The sequence below is a fragment of the Ambystoma mexicanum genome, chromosome 11, assembly GCF_040938575.1.
Source record: "Ambystoma mexicanum isolate Mex_15411 chromosome 11, UKY_AmexF1_1, whole genome shotgun sequence".
In the NCBI taxonomy this organism is placed as follows: domain Eukaryota; kingdom Metazoa; phylum Chordata; class Amphibia; order Caudata; family Ambystomatidae; genus Ambystoma; species Ambystoma mexicanum.
This window is the reverse complement of record NC_090934.1, coordinates 1,066,279,153-1,066,302,439: the sequence shown is the minus strand read 5'-3', so window position 1 is coordinate 1,066,302,439 and position 23,287 is coordinate 1,066,279,153. Positions and strand designations below refer to the sequence as shown.

Below are 23,287 nucleotides of genomic sequence, written 5' to 3'. Positions count from 1 at the left end.
TTCACATCTACCCCTACCTGGACGATTGGTTGATCAGGGCGCGCTCTCTCGAGCAAGTCCTGGATCATCTGTATGTCACCTACCACTCCCTTCACAAGCTGGGCTTCTCCCTCAATTTAAAGAAGTCTCATGTGACGCCTACCCAGCGGCTCCAGTACATCGGGGCAGTGCTAGACACATCCCTGGGGCAGTGTTTGCCTCCCCAGGTGAGGGCTCACCACATTCTGCAGATGGTGGACAAATTTCAATGTGCCCAGAGTCTCCCGGCGTTTGAGTTCTTGAGATTGCTCGGCCTCATGGCATCCTGCATTTTACTGGTGCAAGAGGCCAGTCTGCGGATGAGATCTCTGCAGTGGGCACTCAAGATGCAGTGGTCGCAGTTCTCCGGCAGGATGTCGGACCCCGTTCAGATTCTGCCCTCGGTCGCCCAGGACCTTCTGTGGTAGGCCCGAGAAGGAAATCTGTTCAAAGGGGCTCCGTTTTGGCAACCATAGCCGGAGGTGACGATCGTGACGGACGCATCCCTCATGGGTTGGGGAGCTCATGCCAACGAGCTGACAGCCAGCGGTCGTTGGTCTCCGGAGTCCAGACTACACATCAATCTGTTAGAGCTGCGGGCTGTCAGGCTAGTCCTGAAGGCTTTTCTGCTGTCTGTGCGGCAGAAGAATGCCCTGATTATGACAGACAATACAGTGGCCATGCACTACCTCGACAAAAAGGGGGGGCAGGGTCACTCCCACTGTGCAGGGAGGCGATGCAGCCCTTGTTCTGGGCCATCCAGCAGGAAATTTCGATTGCGGCAGTTCATCTGGCCAAAGACGAAAACGTGGCGGCGGACGCTCTGAGCAGGCAGAGCACGGTCTCTCACGAGTGGGAGCTGGCTCAGGAAGTTCTTTTGGAGATCTTCGCCCTTTGGGGAGCCTCACAAGTGGATCTCTTCGCCACCAGTGTCAACTGGAAGTGCGAGAGATTCTGCTTGCGGGAATTTCTTCCAAGAGGAGCCTTGGGAGACGCGTTCGTAGTGGAGTGGTCCTTCCCACTGCTGTACGTGTTCCCTCCAGTCCCCGTCATTCCACAGGTGTTGCGGAGGTTCGGTTCCCGGATGATACTCATTGCTCTGGCATGGGCCAGGAGAGCGTGGTACCCGGACCTTTTAGACATGTCCATCTGCCCTCCACGTCGTCTTCCCTACCGAGACTGCTCTCGAGGGGGGGGTGTCGAGTTCTCCATCCAGAGGTCAAGTCTCTCAGCCTTCGTGCTTGGTATCTGAAAGGCTGAGATATAAGGATTGGGACCTCCCTGAAGACGTGATGGAGGTGTTGCTTTCGGCCAGAAGGCCCGCAACGAAATCCCTGTACCTTTGCCGTTGGAGGAAGTTCTGCGACTGGTGCAGGGTACAGAATGTGGATCCTTTCCAATGTTCCATTCCTTTGCTTTTGTCTTTTTTGCTTTCTTTAGCCCACAAGGGCCTGCATGTGGGTACCATTAAGGGTTACCTGGCGGCGCTGTCCATATTTAAGCGCTCGTCTGAGTAATGTTCTTATTTTAAAATCCCTTTGCGATCTCAGTTTCTAAAAGGGCTAACTCATTTGTTTCCACCGTCGCCTTTCCAGGTGCCGGGATGGGATTTGAATTTCGTTTTAAAGTTCCTAATGGGAGCTCCATTTCAGCCCTTATATTCTTGTCCGTTGATACTGTTGTCCTTTAAAACTGTATTTTTAGTTGTGGTTACTTCCGCACGCAGAGTGAGTGAGTTTCAGGCACTTTCCGCCAAACCACCCTTCACTGTGTTCCATAAGGACACAGTTGTCCTTAGGGTACAGCCTTCCTTTCTTCCGAAGGTTGTGTCGGAATTCCATCTGAGCCAGAAGGTAATTCTTCCGGCATTCTATCCTCTTCCACATCCTGGTAAGGAAGAGGAGAGGCTCCCTAGGTTGGACCCTAGGAGAGCTTTGAGTTTCTATCTCTCACAGATGTCCCGGAAAAGAGTGGACAATCAGCTCTTTATTGGTTACGCTGGAAGGCGTTTGTCAGGCTGTTTCCAAGCAGACCTTGTCTAGATGGATCATTTTGACGATCTCTGAGTGTTATCGGTTGGCAGGAGAGGACCCTCCAGTAGGCTTACGGGCTCATTCTACTATGGGTAGGGCTGCCTCCACTGCACTACAGAGGGGTGTTCCGATTCGCAATATTTGCGAAGCAACCGCATAGGCCTCTGTTCATACTTTTGTGAAACATTATTCCCTGGACTCTATCCATGGGCAAGATTTGGCCTTTGGTAAGGCAGTCCTCTATTCTGCAATTTGATTGGGCATTCTAAAAAAAAAAGAAAATTCTTTTCCCACCTCCTTACGTTGGTACTGCTTTGGGAGTCTGTCAAAGATGTGGAATACGTCAGAGGACACAATCCCTTCGAAGAACAAGTTACTTTCTTACCCGGTAACATTCTTTCGATGGGATGTTCCTCCAACGTATTCCACATCGTACCCTCCCTACCTGCCCCTCTACAGAATTTCTTATGCAATTGCAGCTTCCATTTCCGCAAGGCTTTCGGTAGTATTACTGGCAGGAGATTGGTGCCACACGTTCTGGGGGAAAAAACTACAACTGAGGAGGCTACGGGCGCCGTGCGTCCTACATATAACATCCGGTGACGCCGACTGTCGGAGGAGGTGCTTGAGGGAGCGTATCGACGTCATCGACGCACGACGCCTGCGCCGAAAAAGTTTTCCGAAGCAGCACATTTGTGGTAATCTACGTCAAAGATGCGGAATACGTCAGAGGAACATCCCATCGAAAAAACGTTACCAGGTAAGAAAGTAACTTGTTCATCTGTAGAGCAATATAGCTTGGCTTCTGTTGTTTCTTTCTGTCTTTCAACCTTCTCATGAAAATGTTGAGCTGCCAACATGACCTTGACCAACCCCTTTTCTTTCCATTCAATCCAGCTTTAATTCCTTCTGCTATGTTGGGTTGCAACCCCATAATGAACAGTGCCACTACCGCCAGCGATGCAGTAATCAAAGGATCCATAATCCCTGAATGTTGTTAAAAACATTGTTTCAGTCGTTAAAGATACGCTGCATGGTGTTTTTCCCTTGGCTTGCTTGAACGAATTAATCTTGGCCCAATCACTTTTTCAAGGACAAATTGTAAGATAGTTTGCACCAATCAGTAAAGGTTTTCAAATTTCTGGGTGCAGCGGGTTCTTCGGTCTGACAATTTGTCCATGCTTTAAGCAGAACAAACTTGTCTGGGGGTAACCATGCCTGCAGTAGCAGGTTTAAATCTACACACGTGGGGTGGTAACAGTCTATAATTACTTGGAGCTCTTCCTGTGATTTGACAGGATCTTCTCATATCTTGGGGAATCTCTGGACCATGTTAAATAAGTCAGTGGTGCTCTAGTGGCATGCACTGGATAACCTTTGAATGTGCCTGAGGATGGTGAAAATAACCTAGAAAACTGAGCTCTCATTTAAGGGGTGAACAGGCCTTCCATTGGTTACATGGGTGTGGATTGGTGGTAGAAGAATCTAGAAGTTTCAGAATATTCAAGTAGCATATTGCCCTGACTAACTGTTCTTTTTACTAGGACCAAGAGAACTTCTGCAATACACCCATCGGCTCTACCCATTTCAAAATGGGGTCTCTCCAGCCATCACTTGCAAGCAGCTTTGTGCTTGCTTTTTCTCTCTTCCTTGGTAGGTGTTTGTGTAGCTATCTTTCTAGGGTTTTTCAGGGATTTGGGCATAAAGCCACTGAAATAACTGCCTAGCAGTGGAAGCGCTTGGGGTCAGAGAATGGACAGTTTTGGATGGAAGATGAAGCCAGGTTGGTTGTCTGTGCTATTCGGGGTAGTGGGTGGAGATATTGTTTGATATAAAATTTCTCTCATCCATGCTAAATTGTGAAGTGTTCACTTTGGCGGTAATCTGCTTGTCCCACTTTAGCTCTCCATCGAAAGGCATTAGACTGAACAAATATCTTGCATATGTTGTGTGATCAGACATGCTGCACTCTTTCAAGGTTGAAATGAGGGTCATCTGGCATTCAGGTCCTTGTCATATTTCATTGAAAGGCATTTAGCTGAAGGGTTAAATTGAAGGGTCACGGGGAATGTTAATTTGTAGACAGAAAATGCATGTAAAAGTTAATCAATCAATCTGAATTAGGGTCCTAGCCGTAAAGCCAAGCACTCCCTCACCTCCGAACACACTTTATCCCGACCAGATGCAATGCTTATTACCTCTCTCCCCTTGCTTCTCTCCCCTTTCAAGTTTGGGACCTGCACCTGGAGTGAAATGTGTAGAGTTCTCCACTCTGCACACTCTATTCCATGCAACCTTAATATTCCCAAATTCTACCCCAACCCTGCGGCACAGGCCTTTGCTCCATAGGAACTCCATTAGACCGATACCCAAGCTACCTACTGCCTTGGGGGTCTGGAGCATATGCCGGACAGCCCAGAGCTAGGGGAGTGTAGCAACCAGTCCCTTAAACCTTTCTCTGACCCTGGTGTTTTTTTTCCCCCCTCTGAAACCTCATCGGTCTACTGAAATGAAAGTCGCCCTTGTCCACCATAGTTCTGGGCTCGCAGGTGAATGTATCCATCAGAGGGAGAGGCAGGATGGGCCTGTCTGCCGGTGCTCTTTGGAGATGAGGCCCATGGGTGCGTGCATGGATACTATCTATCTTGGCACCCTGCTAGCTAAGCTTTGTTTTTCAAATCCTGTTTCTTTTCATTGTCGCTCCATTAATTTCTGTTCCAACGTCACTCTCTCCGATCTGCCTTTCTTTCCTCTCTCCTACTGCCCTTTTACTTCGTTTTTCTTTCTCTTCTTCCCCTGCAGCATTTGAAACAGACCCAAAAACATTAATTCCTGTACAAGATACCCCAATGTAAAAACATTAAAATGAACATTAAATGTAACTTTAAAAATATATACTTGCTTGATGAAGTAGCTGCATGTGACATGATGCAGAATTCAATTAGACCTACCGCTATCCATCTAAAGTAATAAAACCTGCGTTAGGCATGATCTGCAGTAATTTCTGTCAATGCCCCTTTTTCTTATTCTGTTAGGGCTTTAATATTTGCATTTGCGTGGTTAACAGTGAATTATTTTATTGCCAGCTAAGTGAGCACAACTTGTTTTTGTGTGACTGTTTTTAGTGTTATCACTTTCTTTTTTAATACTGCGCTTTCGATTCTTTAGGATCCTGAAGGATTCCCTTGGTGGAAATGCTAAGACTGCCATGATTGCTTGCATCAGCCCATCTTCTTCTAACTTTGACGAAAGCTTGAACACGTTGAACTATGCCAGTAGAGCCCAGAATATCCAGAACAAGGCCATTGTTAACTGTCGGAAGGAATCTGAACGAGTGGAGGGTTTGGAATACAAGATCAGGAGTTTGCAACGTGCACTGGAACAGAGACACCGATCAGAAACCCGGATTATTAGCCACTCGGATCCTGCTAAAACTGTAAAATGGCGTTCCTCAGAGGATCACATGTCCCGTTTGTTGGCCGAATGTGCACACTATAGAAGCTGCACAGATGATGCATATCGCCTTTTCACAGAGTTGCAGTCACATGGAAACCTGACAGTTCATCAGGCCCTGGATGTGAAGGAATGGCTTTGCACAGTAGAAGAGGAGAGGAGTGAGATCAACTCTGTGTCTGGTCAAGACAGTGGGATTGAGAGCACCACAGCAGAGGAACCAAACCAAAAGGAACGCAGCACAAAGCTGTCCAAGTGCCAGGTAGTAGCAGTTATGTCTTGTAAATGTGGATGGGTTTGCTAACTTTACAAATACTGCATGTACATTTTTATGCAGTTGTATCCCCCATTCACACTACCAGCTTCTTTTTTTTTTTTCTTCTTCTATACGTCATTACCATTTTTACATCTGTTTTTTTTTCGTGTTCCCAGAAAAATGCAAAGGCATAAATGTCGTATATGTCACTGTAGATTTTGATGTCCGAGGAAACAATGGAGCACTGTACAATCGGGGGTACAGTAAGGTGAACCAATAAAGTGGTAAGAATTCTAATGCTAGAATATTTAGGGTACACTTAGAAGGAAATTAAGAGGGGCATATGGTTATAGCCAAAGAGAAGACTATTTATGGAGGGAAAGTCGGACCGCTCTGGGTTGGGGAAGATTTACAGATTAATGATCTGTGACATGTTCTCTGAAGATTTGAGTCTTCAACCCTTTCCCTAAATTTCAGCAGAGAATAGACCACTCTGATATCCAGTGAAATGGTTGTTCCATGTTCTGTGCATGGACATAAAAGGATTGCTTCTTCGTCTCACTTTTTGAAGTTCTTTGTTTGCAATCTGTCAATGTCTGACTTCTGGTGTTAGTCTGTGTATGCTCCTTTTGAAGCTATATATGTGTGATTTGCTACAATCTTACCTTTCTAGCTGCACTGCTAATTCCCTTGTGCTGCCCAAGTAATTCCATAACCTTCCTTCTGCTAACTTAGTAGTGCAACCTGTGGCCTTTTGAATTTCTATCAAAACATTCAATATGCCACTGAAGACAGTATATCTGGAAAAACTGCTCATCTTTGGGATCGTTTCAGAAACTCAGTAAGGAAGAACATTACTTGGGTTGATGAATGCACTAAGACTACTTTTGAGGCCATAAAGCTACTTCTGAAGACAAATCCACAAAACAGTTTGTCCAGGGCTGAAAGTGGTGGACTCTCATCAAAAGAACCGGTCACTGCCATTGTTTTATGTTCATTTTCCGAGCATGAGGCTATCAAAAGGTTGAAAAGGATACCCTATTCAGATATTGACTGGATCCAGAATGACCCCTGCTTTTGAATTAGTTTTTCAGTGCACCAGTATACTACAGGTTGCCAAGCCTTCAGCTTCATCGATACCTCTCCTGACTGTTGGCGCTCAGATGTGGTTGGGGGACTCTGTCTCTAAATGGGTCCGAGGGGCTCAGAGCTGGAGGGTCGTCCGCCCTACTCTTTGGTGCACCCCTTTGTCCCGGACTTTGTGGTGTAATTCTATGCCGCTCCAGGAAGGGGATCCATTGCATGTCTGTGTGAGTGGGATTCCAATAATGCTGCTGTGAGGCTCTCCATTTCATACATTTCTCTGGCTTTGCATAACCATTCAGTTTTTGATGGCAGCGCACTCCCCTTCCAATTTATGGCCAGACATACTTGCACTGCTAGGAGTAGGATCCAGGAGAAATGGGGGGGGACCAGGTGTTGATCTTCCACAAATTCGACTCCAAACAGAACCAGGAAGGGTGTTAACATCATATCTATACCTTTTACATCATGTATCCATCCCAAGATTTCCTTCCAGTAGACCTGCACACAGGGGCACTCCCACCACTGGTGCCAGTAGGTGCTAATCTTTGTGCAACCTCGCTAGCAGTAGGGGAAATGCCTGTGTACATTTTCACTAGGGGCTGTGGCGTTAAATGCCATTGCATGAGAAGTCTACTATGGTGGATCTTGTATTGAACTGATATGGTGGAGCTCAAGACCACTCTGGCTATTACAGCCCATCCCTCTTGATTTTCTTCCCACCCCAAGTCGCTCTCCCACTTCATTTGGGTGTGTGGTGTTGGAAGATGTCCCCTTTCTAAAAGTGCACCGTACAGTTTTGTAATCTGCCCATTGGTGTCTGTGTTCAATGTAAATTTGAAGGGGGTGAGACCTCTCCGGAGCTGGTCATCCTCTCGAGGGTCTGTGAGAGCTCCCTTTAGTTGTAAATATGGGAGTGGTTCGATCTTTAGGCCCTGTTGTGCTTCCTCTAGTTCTTCCCTCATCAAGAACGACCCCTCCTCCCGCATCTGTGCCACCCTAATCGCCCCTTGCTCGTATTGAGGCTGGAAACAAATCAGTTCTGTTATGATGTCTCCGGTGGGGGGGACATATACAGCTAAAGGGAGGGCCAGATGGTGACTGTTGTATGTCTTGCCTGGCTGAGCAGGAATGTTGTTATGTCATGTGGAGTGGTGATGTATGAGTGTTGGAATGTGTGACTGAAGGTTCCAGCCCTGGTCAGTTGGTGAACCCCCTGCCTGGGTGATGGGCTGCCAGTGTTCATGTCCTTCAATGTCCTTTATGTAACTTAAATGACTGCCTGTAAAGATACTTGAGAAGCTGTTAATAAACCTGGCAAGTCAACCATAAGAAGGTATGCGAGTCACTTCGTAACAATGGCGACGAGTCGGCCTTTCTGACAAGGAACCTGCGTGCTGATGCTGGACAACCTGCTGCGGGGGGTGCAGGAAGAAGGAAGAGGACGACACTGCCCCCAAAACAAGACGAGTAATGTCCATCACCCAGGACACAGGCAGGGGGGGAGGAGGAGAGGCCCATGGCATGCGGGACCCTCAATTACCCATTGGTTCATAATAAAGAACTGGGCCTGCAACTGATCACTGAAAACGGGGAGAGCTAGGTCCCGGGCCTGAGGAGAGAAGCAGGGCCGTGATTTGAAGGGAAGCTCAAGAAGGGAGCTGGGCCCTGAGGCTGTAGAAGGGAAACTGTCCCATAAGTTGAAGGAAGTGGGAAGCCGCAGCTGCGCCCATATGTTATAAATGAGCTCATTTTGGAGAGAGTTAAGAGCTCATGGTTATTGATGTGCGTAGGAAATGAAGCTGGAGTGCTGGCATGTGAGTAGAAACTGAAGCTGAAGTGCTGGCATGTGAGCAGAAACTGAAGCGCTGATGGCGTTTACTGAGAAACATAGCACTTTCCGAATAGAAAACTGTGACCACAACACTCTGCTATCATTAGGTGACGGTTGGTCAGCTGGAGATGTGAGCACTTCGTATGCCTTTGTAGCAATGATGATGTCACTGAAGGGCCCTGGAGAGTTGGCGATCGGAGAGAATGTTCTTGACAAGGATTCGGTATCCGTTTGAGCTGCAGTCGCTGTTAATACGCGGCGCAGTTAGCAGAGACACGGAAGGCTAACTATAGAGAAAAGCACCTAAAGAAGCGTGCAACATGATGACGTTTTCGGAAACTGAAACCAAGGCGGTGACGTATCGCATGAGGAGGAGCCGGAAGAGATGCGCCCTGAAAGGTGACTTCAACCTATCCTTGTGTGGAAAGAGACGGCGGCAAAATAAGGACTTCTTAAGTTGGGAAGCGAAGCGGCGCCCATTAGAAAAAGGGGAAGTGTTCATAAAAGAAGCAAGGACATAGAAGCGTTCAGCAAGTCCAGTCCCACTGGATTTGAGTGCCGGACAGCTGCGCATCGTGCGGGAGATACATAGGTCAGCGCTACGTGGTCGTTGCTAAGGGGCGTGGCAGCGGCAAGGATTTACAAGGAGTTTTCCACCGAAGGAAGAAACCGTGGGGAGCGGTGACACTGCTGTAGAGTTCTGTGTAAGCAAGTACAGGAAGAGAAAAGAAATATGTGTATCCTTTTTCTTGGTTTTGAAGCATTGTTTTAAAAAGGAAATTGAAAAATGTATAGTGTTGACATGTAGTAGACCCAAGGGGTCAAGAGTCTTCCGAATCCCTAAAGAGATACAAGATGAGTAAGAGTGAGTGCAAATGTATTAAAAATGTGATGTTAGATTTAACTAGATTTAACAATTTGAGGAATTTGCAGGTAAAGCCTAGGACTGGCTATGGACGTTTAGGGGCATTTTTGTCGGTTACTGCGTGAGAGCGGTTTGGTTATGGATGAAGGTAGATGTAACCTTATTTGAGGAATTTGCAGGTAAACAAGGACTGGCTATGGACACTAAGGATGTATTGGTAGGGCACAGCAGTAGGTTGCTTGAAGGCAACATGGACTTTTAGGAATTCCTAGAATGTTATTGTACCTGATTTGATGATTGTCGGTTCAAACGTTATAAGTTATGCATATGGAATGTTACAATGCAAATTAATTTTAACTGACTCTCTTATGATATAGTCAAAGCTAGCATGAAGTGTGGAGTGAGTCAGAGAAGATGTGAGATGGGTAGCGCCCATAGTGTGTATAGTATGTGTGTGAGTGCCACAATCGTGTTAGAAAGAGGTAGCGCCTCCGGTGTCAGTGTGAAACTTGGATAGCATTGTAAGTGCGTGAGTGTCACTGATGGTGAGTGTGCCTAGCTGACATGTTAAACCTACCATATGCTGAGATGGGTTGCGATCTCAGCATAGTTTTAAGCTTGGTATGGGTGCGTCTGTGGTAGGGGCGTACATGGGTTAACGGTATACGGTTGATTGTGGTGGTAGCGCCACCACTTGTGTGTGGAAGTGTCTGCAATAATTCAGATGCATGGTGAGGCCACGTATATTTGTTCATGGTGGTAGAGCCACCTTAACAGTGAGGGCGTGACTGTGATTTAGTCATGCAGGGTAAATGGCTATTCTGAGTGGTAGTAACTCCATCCATACAAGGTGCGACTTTGAGTACAGTCCTCCTTGAGTTATAGCTATTGTGCTGGGTTGTAGCGCCCCCAGTTGGTTGGAGTGTGACTGTTATTACAGTCGCACACGCGTAAAGAGGTATGTGTGCGGGTGGTAGCGCCCCCGGTGTGTGTATAAGCATATCTGTTGGTGATGGGCATGAAAGGTCACACATGTACTTCTATCTTGTGGTTGTGTACCACTAGTGTTTTTCTTTCATTGCGTGCAGGCGGTCGTTCCTGGCTGCATTGCGTGCCTATTGAAGACTTGCACCATCTTTCAGGGTCCAGAGTGTGCATATATTTAGTTGTTGGTCTCAGTGTGCCTGGCCAGTGCACCGGGATTAGATTAGAGTCATGACTGTTTGAGCACATGTAGTGTGCCTGCCCGGATCATACGAGTCTGTGTGGATGGGGTGTGTTGGTATGAGTGGAGGTGTGTCCCGTGGTGTTGTGTTCAGTTGCAAGCAGGGGAGATGTGTTGTGTGTAGTGCTTAGTGTGTGCAGTGTCTTAATGTAAAGGGGGGAGATGTGTTGTATATGTCTTGCCTGGCTGAGCAGGAATGTTGTGATGTCATGTGGAGTGTTGATGTATGAGTGTTGGAATGTGTGACTGAAGGTTCCAGCCCTGGTCAGTTGGTGAACTCCCTGCCTGGGTGATGGGCTGCCAGTATTCATGTCCTTTATGTAACTTAAATGACTGCCTGTAAAGATACTTGAGAAGCTGTTAATAAACCTGGCAAGTCAACCATAAGAAGGTATGCGAGTCACTTCGTAACAGTGACTCCTTGCATTTCTGGTTGTTTCTTCAATAGTGCCCAGAAGACCCCTAGGATTGGGTGTTCTTGTGCTCTTCGCAGAAATGTGTTTAAAGGGGCCCAGAGCCATTCTCACAACGTGACCGGGGCAAAGTAAGCATTTTCCAGATGTACCCATTGTTTGCTGTCAGATGGCCTGAGATGGCCTAATAACACCCTTCTATGTGCTTCTCTGTAATACTCGTAGAAATCCGGGTATGCCATGCCCCCTTGATTTTTGGGGAGAATCATTGTGATGCAAGGTTTTCCCACCTCCCATAAGAAGACCAGAAGGTTTTGGCTTGAATAGTGTCGGGAAGGATGACCGGGAGTGGTAAAGGAAGAGAAGCCTTAGTAAAACTTTCATTTTTATCGCCAGAAATCTTCCCGCCCACAAAGGTTTAGTCTTGCCCACTTCAGTGTGTCTCCCTTAATCGTTTACCAAAGCGGCGTGTAGTTCGCCTGGTACAGGTTTGGTAGATTTCTGGTGATGGTTATCCCCAAATATCGGCTGCTTTAATCTGCTTCCTTTATGCCCCATGCTATAGGGTTCAGGCTTGGGTGGTCACTCGCCTCTCCTAGGACTAACACTACCATTTTGCCTTTGTTCACACGAAAACCCGAGTGGGTTCCATATTCCTCGAGTCTGGACAAGAGCCTTGGGACAGTTTGGTGCGGATGTGTCTGGCAGAAAAGGACGTCATCTGTAAATTATGCTAATTTATATTTCTTACCAAACTTGTTAAAACCTGTGATGGTGGGGTGCTGCTGAATGTGTTGCGCCAAAGGTTCCATTACAAGAGCAAAGACCAGGGGCGATAGAGGGCACCCTTGCCTGGTTCCCCTGGTCAAGGCAAAGGAGGGGGATGCCATGCCGTTGACTTTGACCGTAGCCCTGGTATTGCGATATAGTGCTTGCGCCCCTGATATCCAGCAGGATCCCAAGTTCGCTTTGCCCAACACCTGGTGCATAAACTGCCACTCCACTCTGTCGAAGTCCTTTTCAGCGTCGACCAAGACGAGAGTGGGACAGATGTCCCTGGTATCAATTGCTGTAATTAAATCTAAAGTCTTGCAAATGTTGTCAGAACCCTGTCGCCCCCTCACATATCCCACTTGGTCGTTGTGCATTAGTGTTGGCAGGACCTCACTGAGCCTGTTGGTGAGTATGCTGGCGTAAATTGTGGCGTCTAAGTTTAGCAACCAGATTGGCCTATACGACCCACACTTGAGCCTGTTTCTGCCTTTGGGCAATACAATGATCCTAGCTTCCATGAAGGAAGGCAGAGTCTCCCCCCCTGTCCATGATGTCATTAAATAAAAGGGTCAAGAAAGGCGTCGAAGCACACTTCATAGTCTTGTAGTATGCAGGGGTAAAGCCGTCCTGGACTGGTGCCGATCCCACTTTTAGTTGGGAAATGGCTGCATCTACCTCCTCCGCAGCGATGGGTGCACTCGGAGGTATTCTTCCTTTCCTCTCCTTTCCCCCAGAAGCTCACTGTCTCCAGAGCTATGGTTCTCTCTAGGCCAGACTACTGCAACAGCCTCTTTGTAAATCTGCCTGCTTCTACTCTCCGCCCTCTGCAACTCATCCAGAAAAGGACTGCGAGACATGTCCTTGGCTTCAAGCCCAGGGATCGTAACTCACCAGGACTGAAATCTCGGCACTGGCTCCCAGTGGCTGCGAGGATTAAGTTCAAGCCCCTCTGCATTGTCCACAAGGCCTTCTTGGGCCTGGTACTTCAATACCTTCAACTCTCTCTTCCTAAATATCTTCCTTCTGGAGCTCCTCGCTCATCTGCCTCCAATTCCCTCAGGGCCAGTCGCTTCTCCAAGCATCGAGTTGGTGGTAGATCTCTTTCTTCGGCTGCGGCCTCCTTCTGGAACAGCCTCCCTGCCTCCCTGAAACTTGAGGAAAACCATCTCTGCCTCCGGAAGCACCTCAAAACCTTCCTCTTTGCTTCTGCTTTCTCTCCTCCTCTCCCCTGCTTAACTCCTGGCTGTAACTGAGACTGCACTGGTTACCTGGCCACCCTCTGATCTCGGGCCCAGGTCCCCTCCCCCGCCAGTTGCATGCATGCACTGCCTCCCTGGCAGCCCCCGCACTTGGGAACTGTTTTCTGTATCCCTACAGTCCCCTACCACCACTTGACACCTGGTGTCTGCACTTACCCTTACACTTGCCACCAGCTGGCCACACTTTTACTTACTGCTTTTATTTATTCTATTTATTTTTTACTGTTGATCCCATGTACTGCACTGCCCCCTCCCCCTTCCTCCCTGCACCTTTCCCTTCCCCTGCACTTGCGCGATCTCTGGCCTAGTAAGATCGTTGTCTCAGTCTTCCCTCTGTCCCCCCTCCCTTGCCTCGTCGCGCCTCGAAACACTTGTGTATAAGCACATTATAAATGCCATATCATTCAGTCTGTCTGATTATGTGGATTGTCGTGAGGGCAGTGCCAGAGGCTCCAGGAACCTCGAGATGCCATAATGAGGAGAACTGCTGTCTGAGGTGTACAGTTTCCCATAGAACTGGGCAAAGCGTGCACTTAGGTCTATAGGGTTGTCTAGCGTTACACCTGTCTGCGACTTAATTTTATAAACCGCTATTTCAGCTCTGTCCTCTTAATCTTGCAGCAAGCAGGGTGTGGGCTTTATCCCCTTTCTCGTAAAATTTCTGCTTGACGTATCGGAGGTGAGTTAACGGTTTGCCCTGCCACACCTCCTTCTGCTCCTGTCTAAGCTCTTTGATTTATGTCAGTGTCCCTGCCACATCCCCACTCCTCCCTTTAAGATGGCTTCCCTACGGCTTACTTCTCTTTTCAATTGGGTTTCTCGCAGTTGTCTGGCCCTTTTCATGAATGTTCCCTGCGCTATCAACAGACCTCTTAATGTGGCTTTCGTCGCTTCCCACACTGTCACTTGCGGGAGATCCCCCCCACCCCCCCAAAAATCATTTTGCTCGAAAAACTCCTGTGTTTCTGAGTTTAGAGACTCCCTAAACACTTTATCTTTAAAAAGAATATAGTTGCAGATCTATCTTATCTGTGGCCATGCCTGGACCTTGGTTCAGCTCAATAATGATCATGTCGGGGTTTCACCAACCCACTAGCTCAATAGTTGCGCTTTCTATCAGATATTCTAGTGCTGCTTCTAGGAATATGTAATCTGTGTGAAAATGTTTTGTGGTAGGGTGAGTAGAACATATTTGCTTTTTTTGCGGATGTTGGACCCTCCATGAGTTCACTAAGAAGTGTTCCTGTATTAGACTGAGAAAGGACCCCTTCTCCCGTGGAGGGGTGGCTCCCTCCCTGTATGATGCCCAGTCTTCTGTAGGATTCATCACCATGTTGAAATCTCCTCCATAAATCAGCACCCCGGTTCTCGCCCTTTCTACCACCGTAAAGTGTTCTCTATCCAACGCCAGTTGCTGGGTGTTTGGTGCGTATGCTGAGCACAAAGTAATTTCTTTCTCCCTAATGGTGCCTTTAATGATTCAATACTTTCCGTCTGGGTCCCTGCGGAGGAGCAAACCCAGGGCTGCACGATGCATAAGACTCACCCCACCCCTTTTGGCTGGCCCTGATGCCCATATGACTACCCCTAACCGTCTACCCATGGGAGTGATTTCTTCTCCATTTTTTTTTTTTTTTAAATTTAGCTTTATTGGTTTTGCGAGAAACAAAAGGAAGCAAACAGTATTCAAACAAGATCATACATCTGCCAGAGGTACGACTCGAACAAACAGTGCATAGTAAAACAGTATACTAGAATCTCCTGGTAGTGCGACAGTCCCGATTGTCTGGAAGTGTCTCATTGACTGTTCGCCAAAGCCCACTCCCACCCCCCCCCACACTTGGGTTAGTGCATTTCACGAGTACAATAGTTTGACAAAAGTGTTAGTATCATATGATTGACACAGTGTCACATCCGATAGTACCATGGTCGCTGGAAGTAAGAGTCTCATCCTTTGTAGTGTTCCTTAGGTGTAGCATCATTCGGTCAGGTTTTTTGGGGGTTCCTCTGGTTGGGAGTCGTAAGTAGGTGTGATATATGTATTCTTGAAGTCCATCCATAGAGTTTCGCATTTCACCGATTTATTGTGCAGGGAGGCAGTGATTGTTTCCATTACATAAATGCTTGTGGCCAATTTAATCCACTCGGTCTTACCTGGAACCTGAGGGGATTTCCACTTGGTCGCTATTAGGGCCCTCGCAGCCAGTAATAGCTGAGGAGCCAGGCCTTTGACCCGAAACCAATCCTCCTCGACTCTCTCAAGGCCAAACAGAACAAGGAGTGGGTCAAGTTCTCTATGGATGTTATCTACTTCTTTGATCCATCCCAGGACTTCTGTCCAAAACACTTTGATGTGCGGACAGCTCCACCACATGTGCCAGTAGTTGGCAGTTTCTCGGCAGTTTCTCCAGCACTTTGGGCTCATGGACTGAGACATTTTGGAGAGTCGAAGCGGATCGTATTGCCATCGGTGTAGGAGTTTTATTGCATGCAGTTTATACTGGTTGGATATGGAGGATTTAGGCGCAGCTCTGCACATATAAGTCCCATTGTTCGGGAAGTATCTCTTCGCCAAGGTCTTTTTCCCATCTGGCCCTAAGGGGTTCCGTAGTCCCGCCGCCTGCACCCAATAGCGTTTGATACATTATTGAGATAAGGCCTTTCATTTCCGTTCTAGAGTCTAGGAGTTTCTCAAAGGCGGTAAGATCTCTTCTCAGTTTTTCCCTCCATTCGGTTCTCGTTAACACCCCTTTTAGCTGGATGAAGTGGAATGTCGATAGAGTACCTATCCCCAGTGCCGTTGTCAGGTCAGGTAGTGTGATAAACTCATCCTTTTTCTGGAGATGTCCCACCCTCTCCATGCCTGCCTCGTACCATGACTGGAACCGGTCTAGGTTCGGGATTTGGTCATTTATGCCAGGAGACCACAAGTGACTGAGCGGGGATGGCCAGGTGGTAACTCCGCGCATCTCTTTCCCAGTGCGCCATGTAGTCCATATGGTGGATAGTATGGGGTGGTGCTTAGTTCTCTTCTGGACCCGTTGGTATGGCGACCACAGCCACTCTGCCACTGTGGCGGGGGACAAGTAGTGGTTGTCCATCTGGACCCGTTGCAGGTGTTTGTGGTCTCTGAAGTGTGGGATTAGGACGTGCAACTGAGTGGCATTGTAGTATTTTCTCAGATCGGGAAGACCTAATCCACCCCCATCCTTGGGGAGAATAAGTGTGTCATAAGAGATCCTCGGTCTTTTTCCCTGCCAGAGGAACCGCAGCATGATCTTTCGGGCATCCACGAAGAATTTTTGGGGTATCTCTATCGGTAACATCTGAAAGGGGTAGAGGAAACGGGGGAGGCACACCATCTTGACGGCATTGATGCGCCCCAGCCAAGAGATCGTCAGTTTGCTCCATTTCTCAAGGTCTCTCTCAAAGCTTTGAAGGAGCGGGGGGAAGTTAGCCTCATAGAGGTCGTCTAGGGTTTTGGTGATCTGTATGCCCAAGTATCGTAATGTCGTGTGTTCTACCTTGAGCCCTAAGGGGAGGAACTTGGTGTCATTGTCATCTGGGGTACCTTGGAGTGGAAAGAGTATGGATTTGGACATGCTTACTTTAAATCCAGAGAACCGGCCATATTCTTATATTAGATTTAGGGCATGTGGAATGGAGGTCATAGGTTTAGTTAGGTGTAGAAGGATATCATCAGCATACAGCCCAGCCTTGTATTCCGTCCCTCCCAGCCGTATTCCCTCTATTCGGGGGTCGTTCCTTATTTTTTGGGCTAGGGGCTCCAGGGAAAGTGCAAACAGGATCGCGGAGAGTGGGCATCCTTGTCTGGTCCCCCGTTGCAATTCAAACCATCTGGAATTTTCCCCGTTCACAAATATTGATGCTTTGGGGGAGGTGTATATTGCTCGTACTCCAAGAAACAGAAAAGATATGTCCAGAGCAAAATATGTTTAGAAAAAATGTATCCAAATTTATTAAAGGTGATACAAAAATTGAAAACTAGTGAATAAATCACTCAAAATTATTATACACTGATCATTTTAACATAACAGAACAGCAGCAACAATATGCCGAAAATCGGCTAAAACTTCATCACTCATACTCAACATACATAGTACATACATACACACACAACTCATCATACCGTGGCATACATCCAAAGTACTAAAAACACAGAAAACATGCTAAGAACCAATGGGGAAGAGGAATTCATAACTAGTCCCCATAATAACACTCATTATTGCGGTGTTTACAAACAATAGAAATAATTCACAAACAATCTATTGTCAGGGTGGATAGGAAGAACAAATGCAAAGATCACATCCCTGTAGAATTTTTTCTCTCGACCGGTTTCGACGTGTAGTGGTGGTTAACTGAACGTCTTCCTCAGGAGGTGGGTGTTACCATTCTGATGAAAACCTAGCTGCTGCAAAAATCTATGCAGTGTAGTGTGGCCAGTCACGCGAGACAATTCAGGACTAAAACATAACCTGGAGGGCGCCCCATGCAGTTTAAGATGATCCAGCGCTGCATGTATTTGAAAAGTGAAGAGGCAGCGCAACTTAGCCTGAGCCTTCAACGCCGTCTGTAAATGACTGCAAAACGGTTGCTGTATAATGGAATTGTCCAGCAACGAGGGAGAACAGATGGTAATCTCTTTGTTTGAAACTAGTTGTAAATTCGAAACGCTACGCATGCGTGTAGGGACCTGCAAGGAGTGGCTGGCTCGTACTCCATCACGGAATTTTGAGCCTATCCCTACTTTCTGGAGTACTGCACCCAGGAAATCCCATTCCACCCTATCGAAGGCTTTTTCTGCGTCAATCGATAGGAGGGCCGGGTCATCTGATATACTGAGCCCCACATGGACAAGGTGTAGAGTTTTACGCATGGTGTCGGCGCCCTGCCTCCCAAGGATAAATCCCACCTGGTCAGGGTGGACCAGATTGGGCATTAAAGTTTCCAGTCTGGCTGCCAATACTCGTGCATAAATCTTAGCATCGAGGTTGAGGAGGGAAATGGGGCGGCATGACCCGCATAATTTGGGATCTCTACCCTCTTTAGGGATGACAGTTATGAGGGCTTTCTTAAAGGAATCTGGTGCGATCCCAGAAGTCATTATCTCATTAAAGAGCTCCGTGAGAAAGGGTGATAGCTGCTCAGCGAAGGTCTTATAGAAGCCGGCCGTATAACCATCCTCGCCCGGTGACTTCCCCAGTGTAAGCCGTTTGATCGCCTCTCGTGTCTCGTGTTCGGTTATTGGGCTATCGAGGAGTTCGGACTCTGTGTGTGATATTGTGGGCATAGTAATTGGGGACAGGTAAGAGGATATATCGGGGTGAGCCGCAAGCAGCTCAGAGGTATATAGGTTTTCGTAAAAAGTGGCGAAGCTCTCGGGTATCGAGTGGGGTGGATGTATCGCGACGTTGGTGGGCTCTTTTATCTCTTTCACCTTGCGTTCTTCCCTCCTTTCCCTGAGCCTGGCGGCTAAGAGTGCATCAGCCTTGTCCCCCTTCTCATAATATGTCTGTTTCAGGAATTGCAACTTCCGCACCACCTGGCCGTGTTCTAACAGCCGTAGTTCCTTTCTTTTACGTTGGGCCATGTCTAGTTTGGAGGGGTCCACCGTCGTTTCGTCTCTTATTCCCGCTTCCAGCTGGTATATTTCTTTGCGGAGTTTGTTTTCTACAATTTTACGCTCTCTCTTTTTAGAGGAGCCCTCACGTATTAATATACCTCTCCACGTGGCCTTCCCCGCTTCCCAGATCACTTGTTTGGAGACCTCCCCGTTGTCATTCGTCTTGAAATATTCTTCGATCTCGGTTTCCATTTCATTCCTGAACTCCGCGTCGGTCCAGAGGGACTCGTTGCATCGCCAGGATCCCCCAGCAGCAGGCAGGTCGGCCCAGTCGACATCTGCTAGGACCATGTCATGATCTGTCCATGTTGTCGGGACAATGTTGGTATGACTTGTTGACCTTGCAAGATCAGGTGCGAGGAATATATAGTCTATGCGTGAGAATGTGCGATGGGGGTTCGAGTAGAAGGTGAAACCCCCTTTGTCAGGATGTTGTATTCTCCACACATCTCGTAGATCGTAAAGTTCCATCATGGCAGCGAATTCAGTGCGATCCCCTCTATACTGGGCCCGCGTGTCGGGGTTGCCTGGCTTCCAGTCAACAGATCACACACTGATTAAAGTCGCCTCCTATAATGAGGTGGCCTGCAGTCTCTAGTACTATTTTGGGAATCGTTCTCCGAAGGAATGCAGCTTGCCCGCTATTAGGCGAGTATATGGTAGCAATCGTGACCTGAACTCTTGCGATTTTCCCCACTATCAGGAGGGTTCGTCCACTTACATCCGACCAGGTCTTCTCTAGCTCAAAGCCTACTCCCTTCCTGATGAGGATCCCAACCCCTCCCTTCCTGAGTGGGCCAGAGCCCCAGAATTCCAAACCCCCCCGATTCCCCAGGACCGTTCGCTCCTCTCCTCTGGCAAATTTCGTCTCTTGCATGAGGAGAATGTCAATGTCGGATCTTCGGAATTCTCTGTGCACTAGCAATCTCTTAGTAGGGGAGTTCAGTCCCTTCACATTGATAGTCCCAATTCTGAGGAGACCCTTGCCCTTAGACTTCTCATGTGATGCCATCAGCGGTTTGGAGACTAGGATCTCTCACCATCAGCGAGCAGAAAGTCAAGTGGGCGCCCTGTGCCATCTTGGCAGTGTACTTCGGAGCAAACATATTGTTATCTGTACATGTCCCAAGTGTTCGTTACCTCTCTCCCCTTTTCTCGTATTCCACCATAATTGGTGGTGCTCGCTTGAGCTTGCAAACAGGGGGTGCTGCATTGGCAGCTGTTGACGGCGTCCGGGACAGACTGGATGAGAGTTTGCAGTCCGTCGGCGGACCATCAGTAGGGACCGTTGACCTATGGTCCCGAGCAAATTTACCATCATAATTTAAGGGTGAGCCCCCATCTCTTCTCCCCTTCCCCCAAACATTATGCAATTTTAACAGTAATAACAATAAACATGTGAAAGTTTCAACGTTACGTGTGGCTTTCAGGACTTTCCGCAGGAGTCCACGTCATCTCCCATTCCTGGGGGGTGCCCTGTCCGCAGCGTGTGATTCCACAATGTTGCATCCCCCGCGGGAGACAGTGCCATGTGTTTTAGATATGACTGTAGCTAGCACAATTCCAGCGTGGCTTCTCTTGGTTAATCATGATCGGGGGTGTTGTTGGGGCGTCTAAATTTTCTCGATCCTTTTACCCTCTTGCGCCTCGGGCCCTGGAGCTCCCACTGCGATCCCGGTCGTCCGCCGCCTTCCTTGCTCCGCGGGTCTGCACCGAGGAGATCGGCGATGCAGTCTTTGATTTCGTCTTCAGAGCGTAGGACTATTTTCCTGCTGCCGTGCTCAAATGTAAGCGAGAAGGGGTATCCCCATCTATACCTTGTGCCCTGGTCCTTGAGCCATTTCGTGAGGGGGCTGCAAAGGCGTCTCAGGGCTAAAGTTAACGAGGATAGATCTTGGAAGATGGTGATTTGAGCGCCTCCCATCGTGAGCGGGCCTACAGACCTGGCCTTCTCAAGGATTCTAGCTTTGTCTTGGTATCGGTGAAACCTGGCCAGAACAGACCGCGGACCGCCGGTTGGCCCAACGGCTCTATGTATGCGTTCGGTTTTGGGCTTGTCGATGTCTTCATCGGCGGTCAATATTCTAATGATGTCGTGGATGGTGTCTTTGAGATCTTTTTCAGTTTCACCTTCGCGTTCCGGAATGCCAAAAAAGCGGAGGTTATTTCTCCTTTCTCTGTTTTCTAAATCATCCATCTTGAGCCTCGCCTCGACTTCTCTTTTTTCGATGTTTCGGATCCGTACGTCCATCTGAACTTCAAGGGTGTCGATCGAGGCCTGGTTATTTTCCACACTTACCAATCGTTCTTCGAATCTGTCCATCCTCTGAGTGATTTTGTCGATCTTGCCGCCGAGGTTAGCTCCCATGTTTTTTATTTCGTTCAATAGTGTGGCGATGTCTCCTTTGGTGGCGGCGGCGGCACCCGCTTCCGATGGGTCCGTGGTCATTGCACCTGTAGATCCGCAAGGCGAGACGTACGGTTCGTAGGCAAATCTGGCCAGTTTGTGGCGTAGGTCCATGCGACAAAATCCTGGTTAGAGAAGGCACACGCCTCTGAGCAGGGGGCCCTACCCTCTATGAGAATGCTCGGGTTGTGGGATCCGTATTGTCTCCGGTCTCCAGCACTTCGTATGATTTGGGACAGCTCCGCGGGCCCCAAGCGGGGGGTATGTGTGGTTCTGGGGTGCGCAATTGGAGGAAGTCCAACCGACCGCTCTTCTCCCTCTGGCGTAGTATGTTGTGCAGGGAGCGGCAGGGTTGGAGGGTCACGCGTGTTACGCGGCACCGCCAGGCGCGGGCTCTGGTACTGCAGAGTTTTGCGGAAAAGTCTCTCACTCACCCCGTGCAGCCGCCCGGTATCCTTGGGAGTTTTTGGGCTCACTGTTTCACGCGGGCGAGGGATCACCACCACAAGCTTAGGGCACAGATGCGCACCGCGGGTAACGCCTTTCGCACGGGCCACACTACGCCAGGCTTCGGGCCCTCCGTGGCGCAGCGGTTAGGCACTTCTGAAACTGCCGAGTTCTCGGTCAAAACGGGTCTGATTTTTGTCGGGTTTTTTCTCAGCTGCGGGGGGGTCCGTTCAGATCACAGAATTTCGAACTTTCGTGGTGGGGGATCCTTCAGCGGGGGCTCATTCCGCTTATCGGGACCGCAGGGACGGAGCTCACGCAGGAGAGATACTCATCCGCGCGCCCCCTGGTGGCCAGTTCTTCTCCATTTTTTAATTTGGTTTCCTGTATGAAGAGTATGTCGAGGTTGGCCTGATGGAATGCTCTCATCAACATCTATCTCTTCTGGGGCAAATTGAGACCTTTCGCATTTAGTTACACAATCCTCACCATGTTTGATATCATGTCTCTTTGTTTGATGTCATGTCTCCTGGAGACCTTGTGCTCTATGACTTGCTGTACAAATGAGTTGGCCCTGTGCCTGATTGTATCTGATCGCACATTCTGGATTTGGTTGGCTGTGGCATTTATATGGGTTTCTCTGTTGTGCCGATATGTTATGTGACCTTTTGCTGAGTGAGGTTGTCTGCTGAGAAGCCTTTGGTTTTGATCCGCCGTTCACCCCTTTGTTTGTGTGCTGTTTCCCTTCCATTCCCCCCCTCTCCCTCCTTACCCCTTGTAAAAAACATGAAAAACCAACCAAAAAGGGATTCCCCTGTAACTGGAGACTCCATAGAAAAAAACTATAGGGCCACACTTTGGGTGGCACTTTTAGGTGCTTTTCTTTTCCTCCGAGTTGGCGATGTATTTTCCGTGGTGAAGTGCATCCCTTTCTCAGGGAGTGTTAAGTCTGTTGAATTTTCTTGTGCCTTTGGAGCATCCTCTGTTTGGCCACAGGCTTATGGGTTTTCTGATCGGCTCTGTGCCAGCGGTTAGGCCTCGCAAGACGCTGCTTGCCTCCTCACTCGAGGTCACCCTGTAGTCCTAATTGCTGTGTTCGAACAATAGTGCGAAGGGGAACCCCCATCAGCAGCAAATGTTGTGCTCTCGTAACCAGGTGGTTCGAGGACGACCGTCTCTTCTTTGGGTAAAGGTGGAGCCTGACAGGTCTTGATACATTTTGACTCGAGAGTCTTCAAAGTCAATGTATTCTTGCACTCTGGCTCGTTGCACTATCAACACTTTGTATCTATAGTGGTGACATTTGGCCAGTACTGATTTTGGTCCGTTCGGGGGTCCCCTAGCCCTGTGGACTCTCTCAAATTCCAGGTCTGGGATAAAGGGAAATGCGAAGAGCGAGTTCACTAGGGCCTTGACTCTCTCCAGACTCGCCAGAGTTTTGTTGGGTGCTTCCTTAAGGCCTTGTATCCTGATGTTGGCCCATCTCTTCCTGCTGTCAACTTTAGCTGCCAAGTCCATGTTTTTCTGCTCAAGGTCTTGACTGTTGATAGTTTTAAAGTGCCTCCACTTTGTCCTC

General features: G+C 48.3%; 1 protein-coding gene and 1 long non-coding RNA gene across 2 annotated transcripts in view; one reads left to right on the top strand and one right to left on the bottom strand.

The window, feature by feature from the left end:
• Positions 1–23,287, top strand: part of KIF7 (kinesin family member 7) — a 797,909-nt gene that overhangs the window by 101,769 nt on the left and 672,853 nt on the right. The window contains exon 4 of the mRNA XM_069624313.1: positions 5,220–5,766. Within this exon, the coding sequence (XP_069480414.1) occupies positions 5,220–5,766 (547 nt within the window). The remainder of the gene's footprint in view (positions 1–5,219; positions 5,767–23,287) is intronic.
• On the bottom strand, positions 17,165–17,936 carry LOC138504099 (uncharacterized). Its single transcript, XR_011279775.1, has 2 exons — positions 17,710–17,936; positions 17,165–17,627 (listed from the first exon to the last, which is right to left on the bottom strand). It is a non-coding gene; the product is annotated as an uncharacterized lncRNA (long non-coding RNA).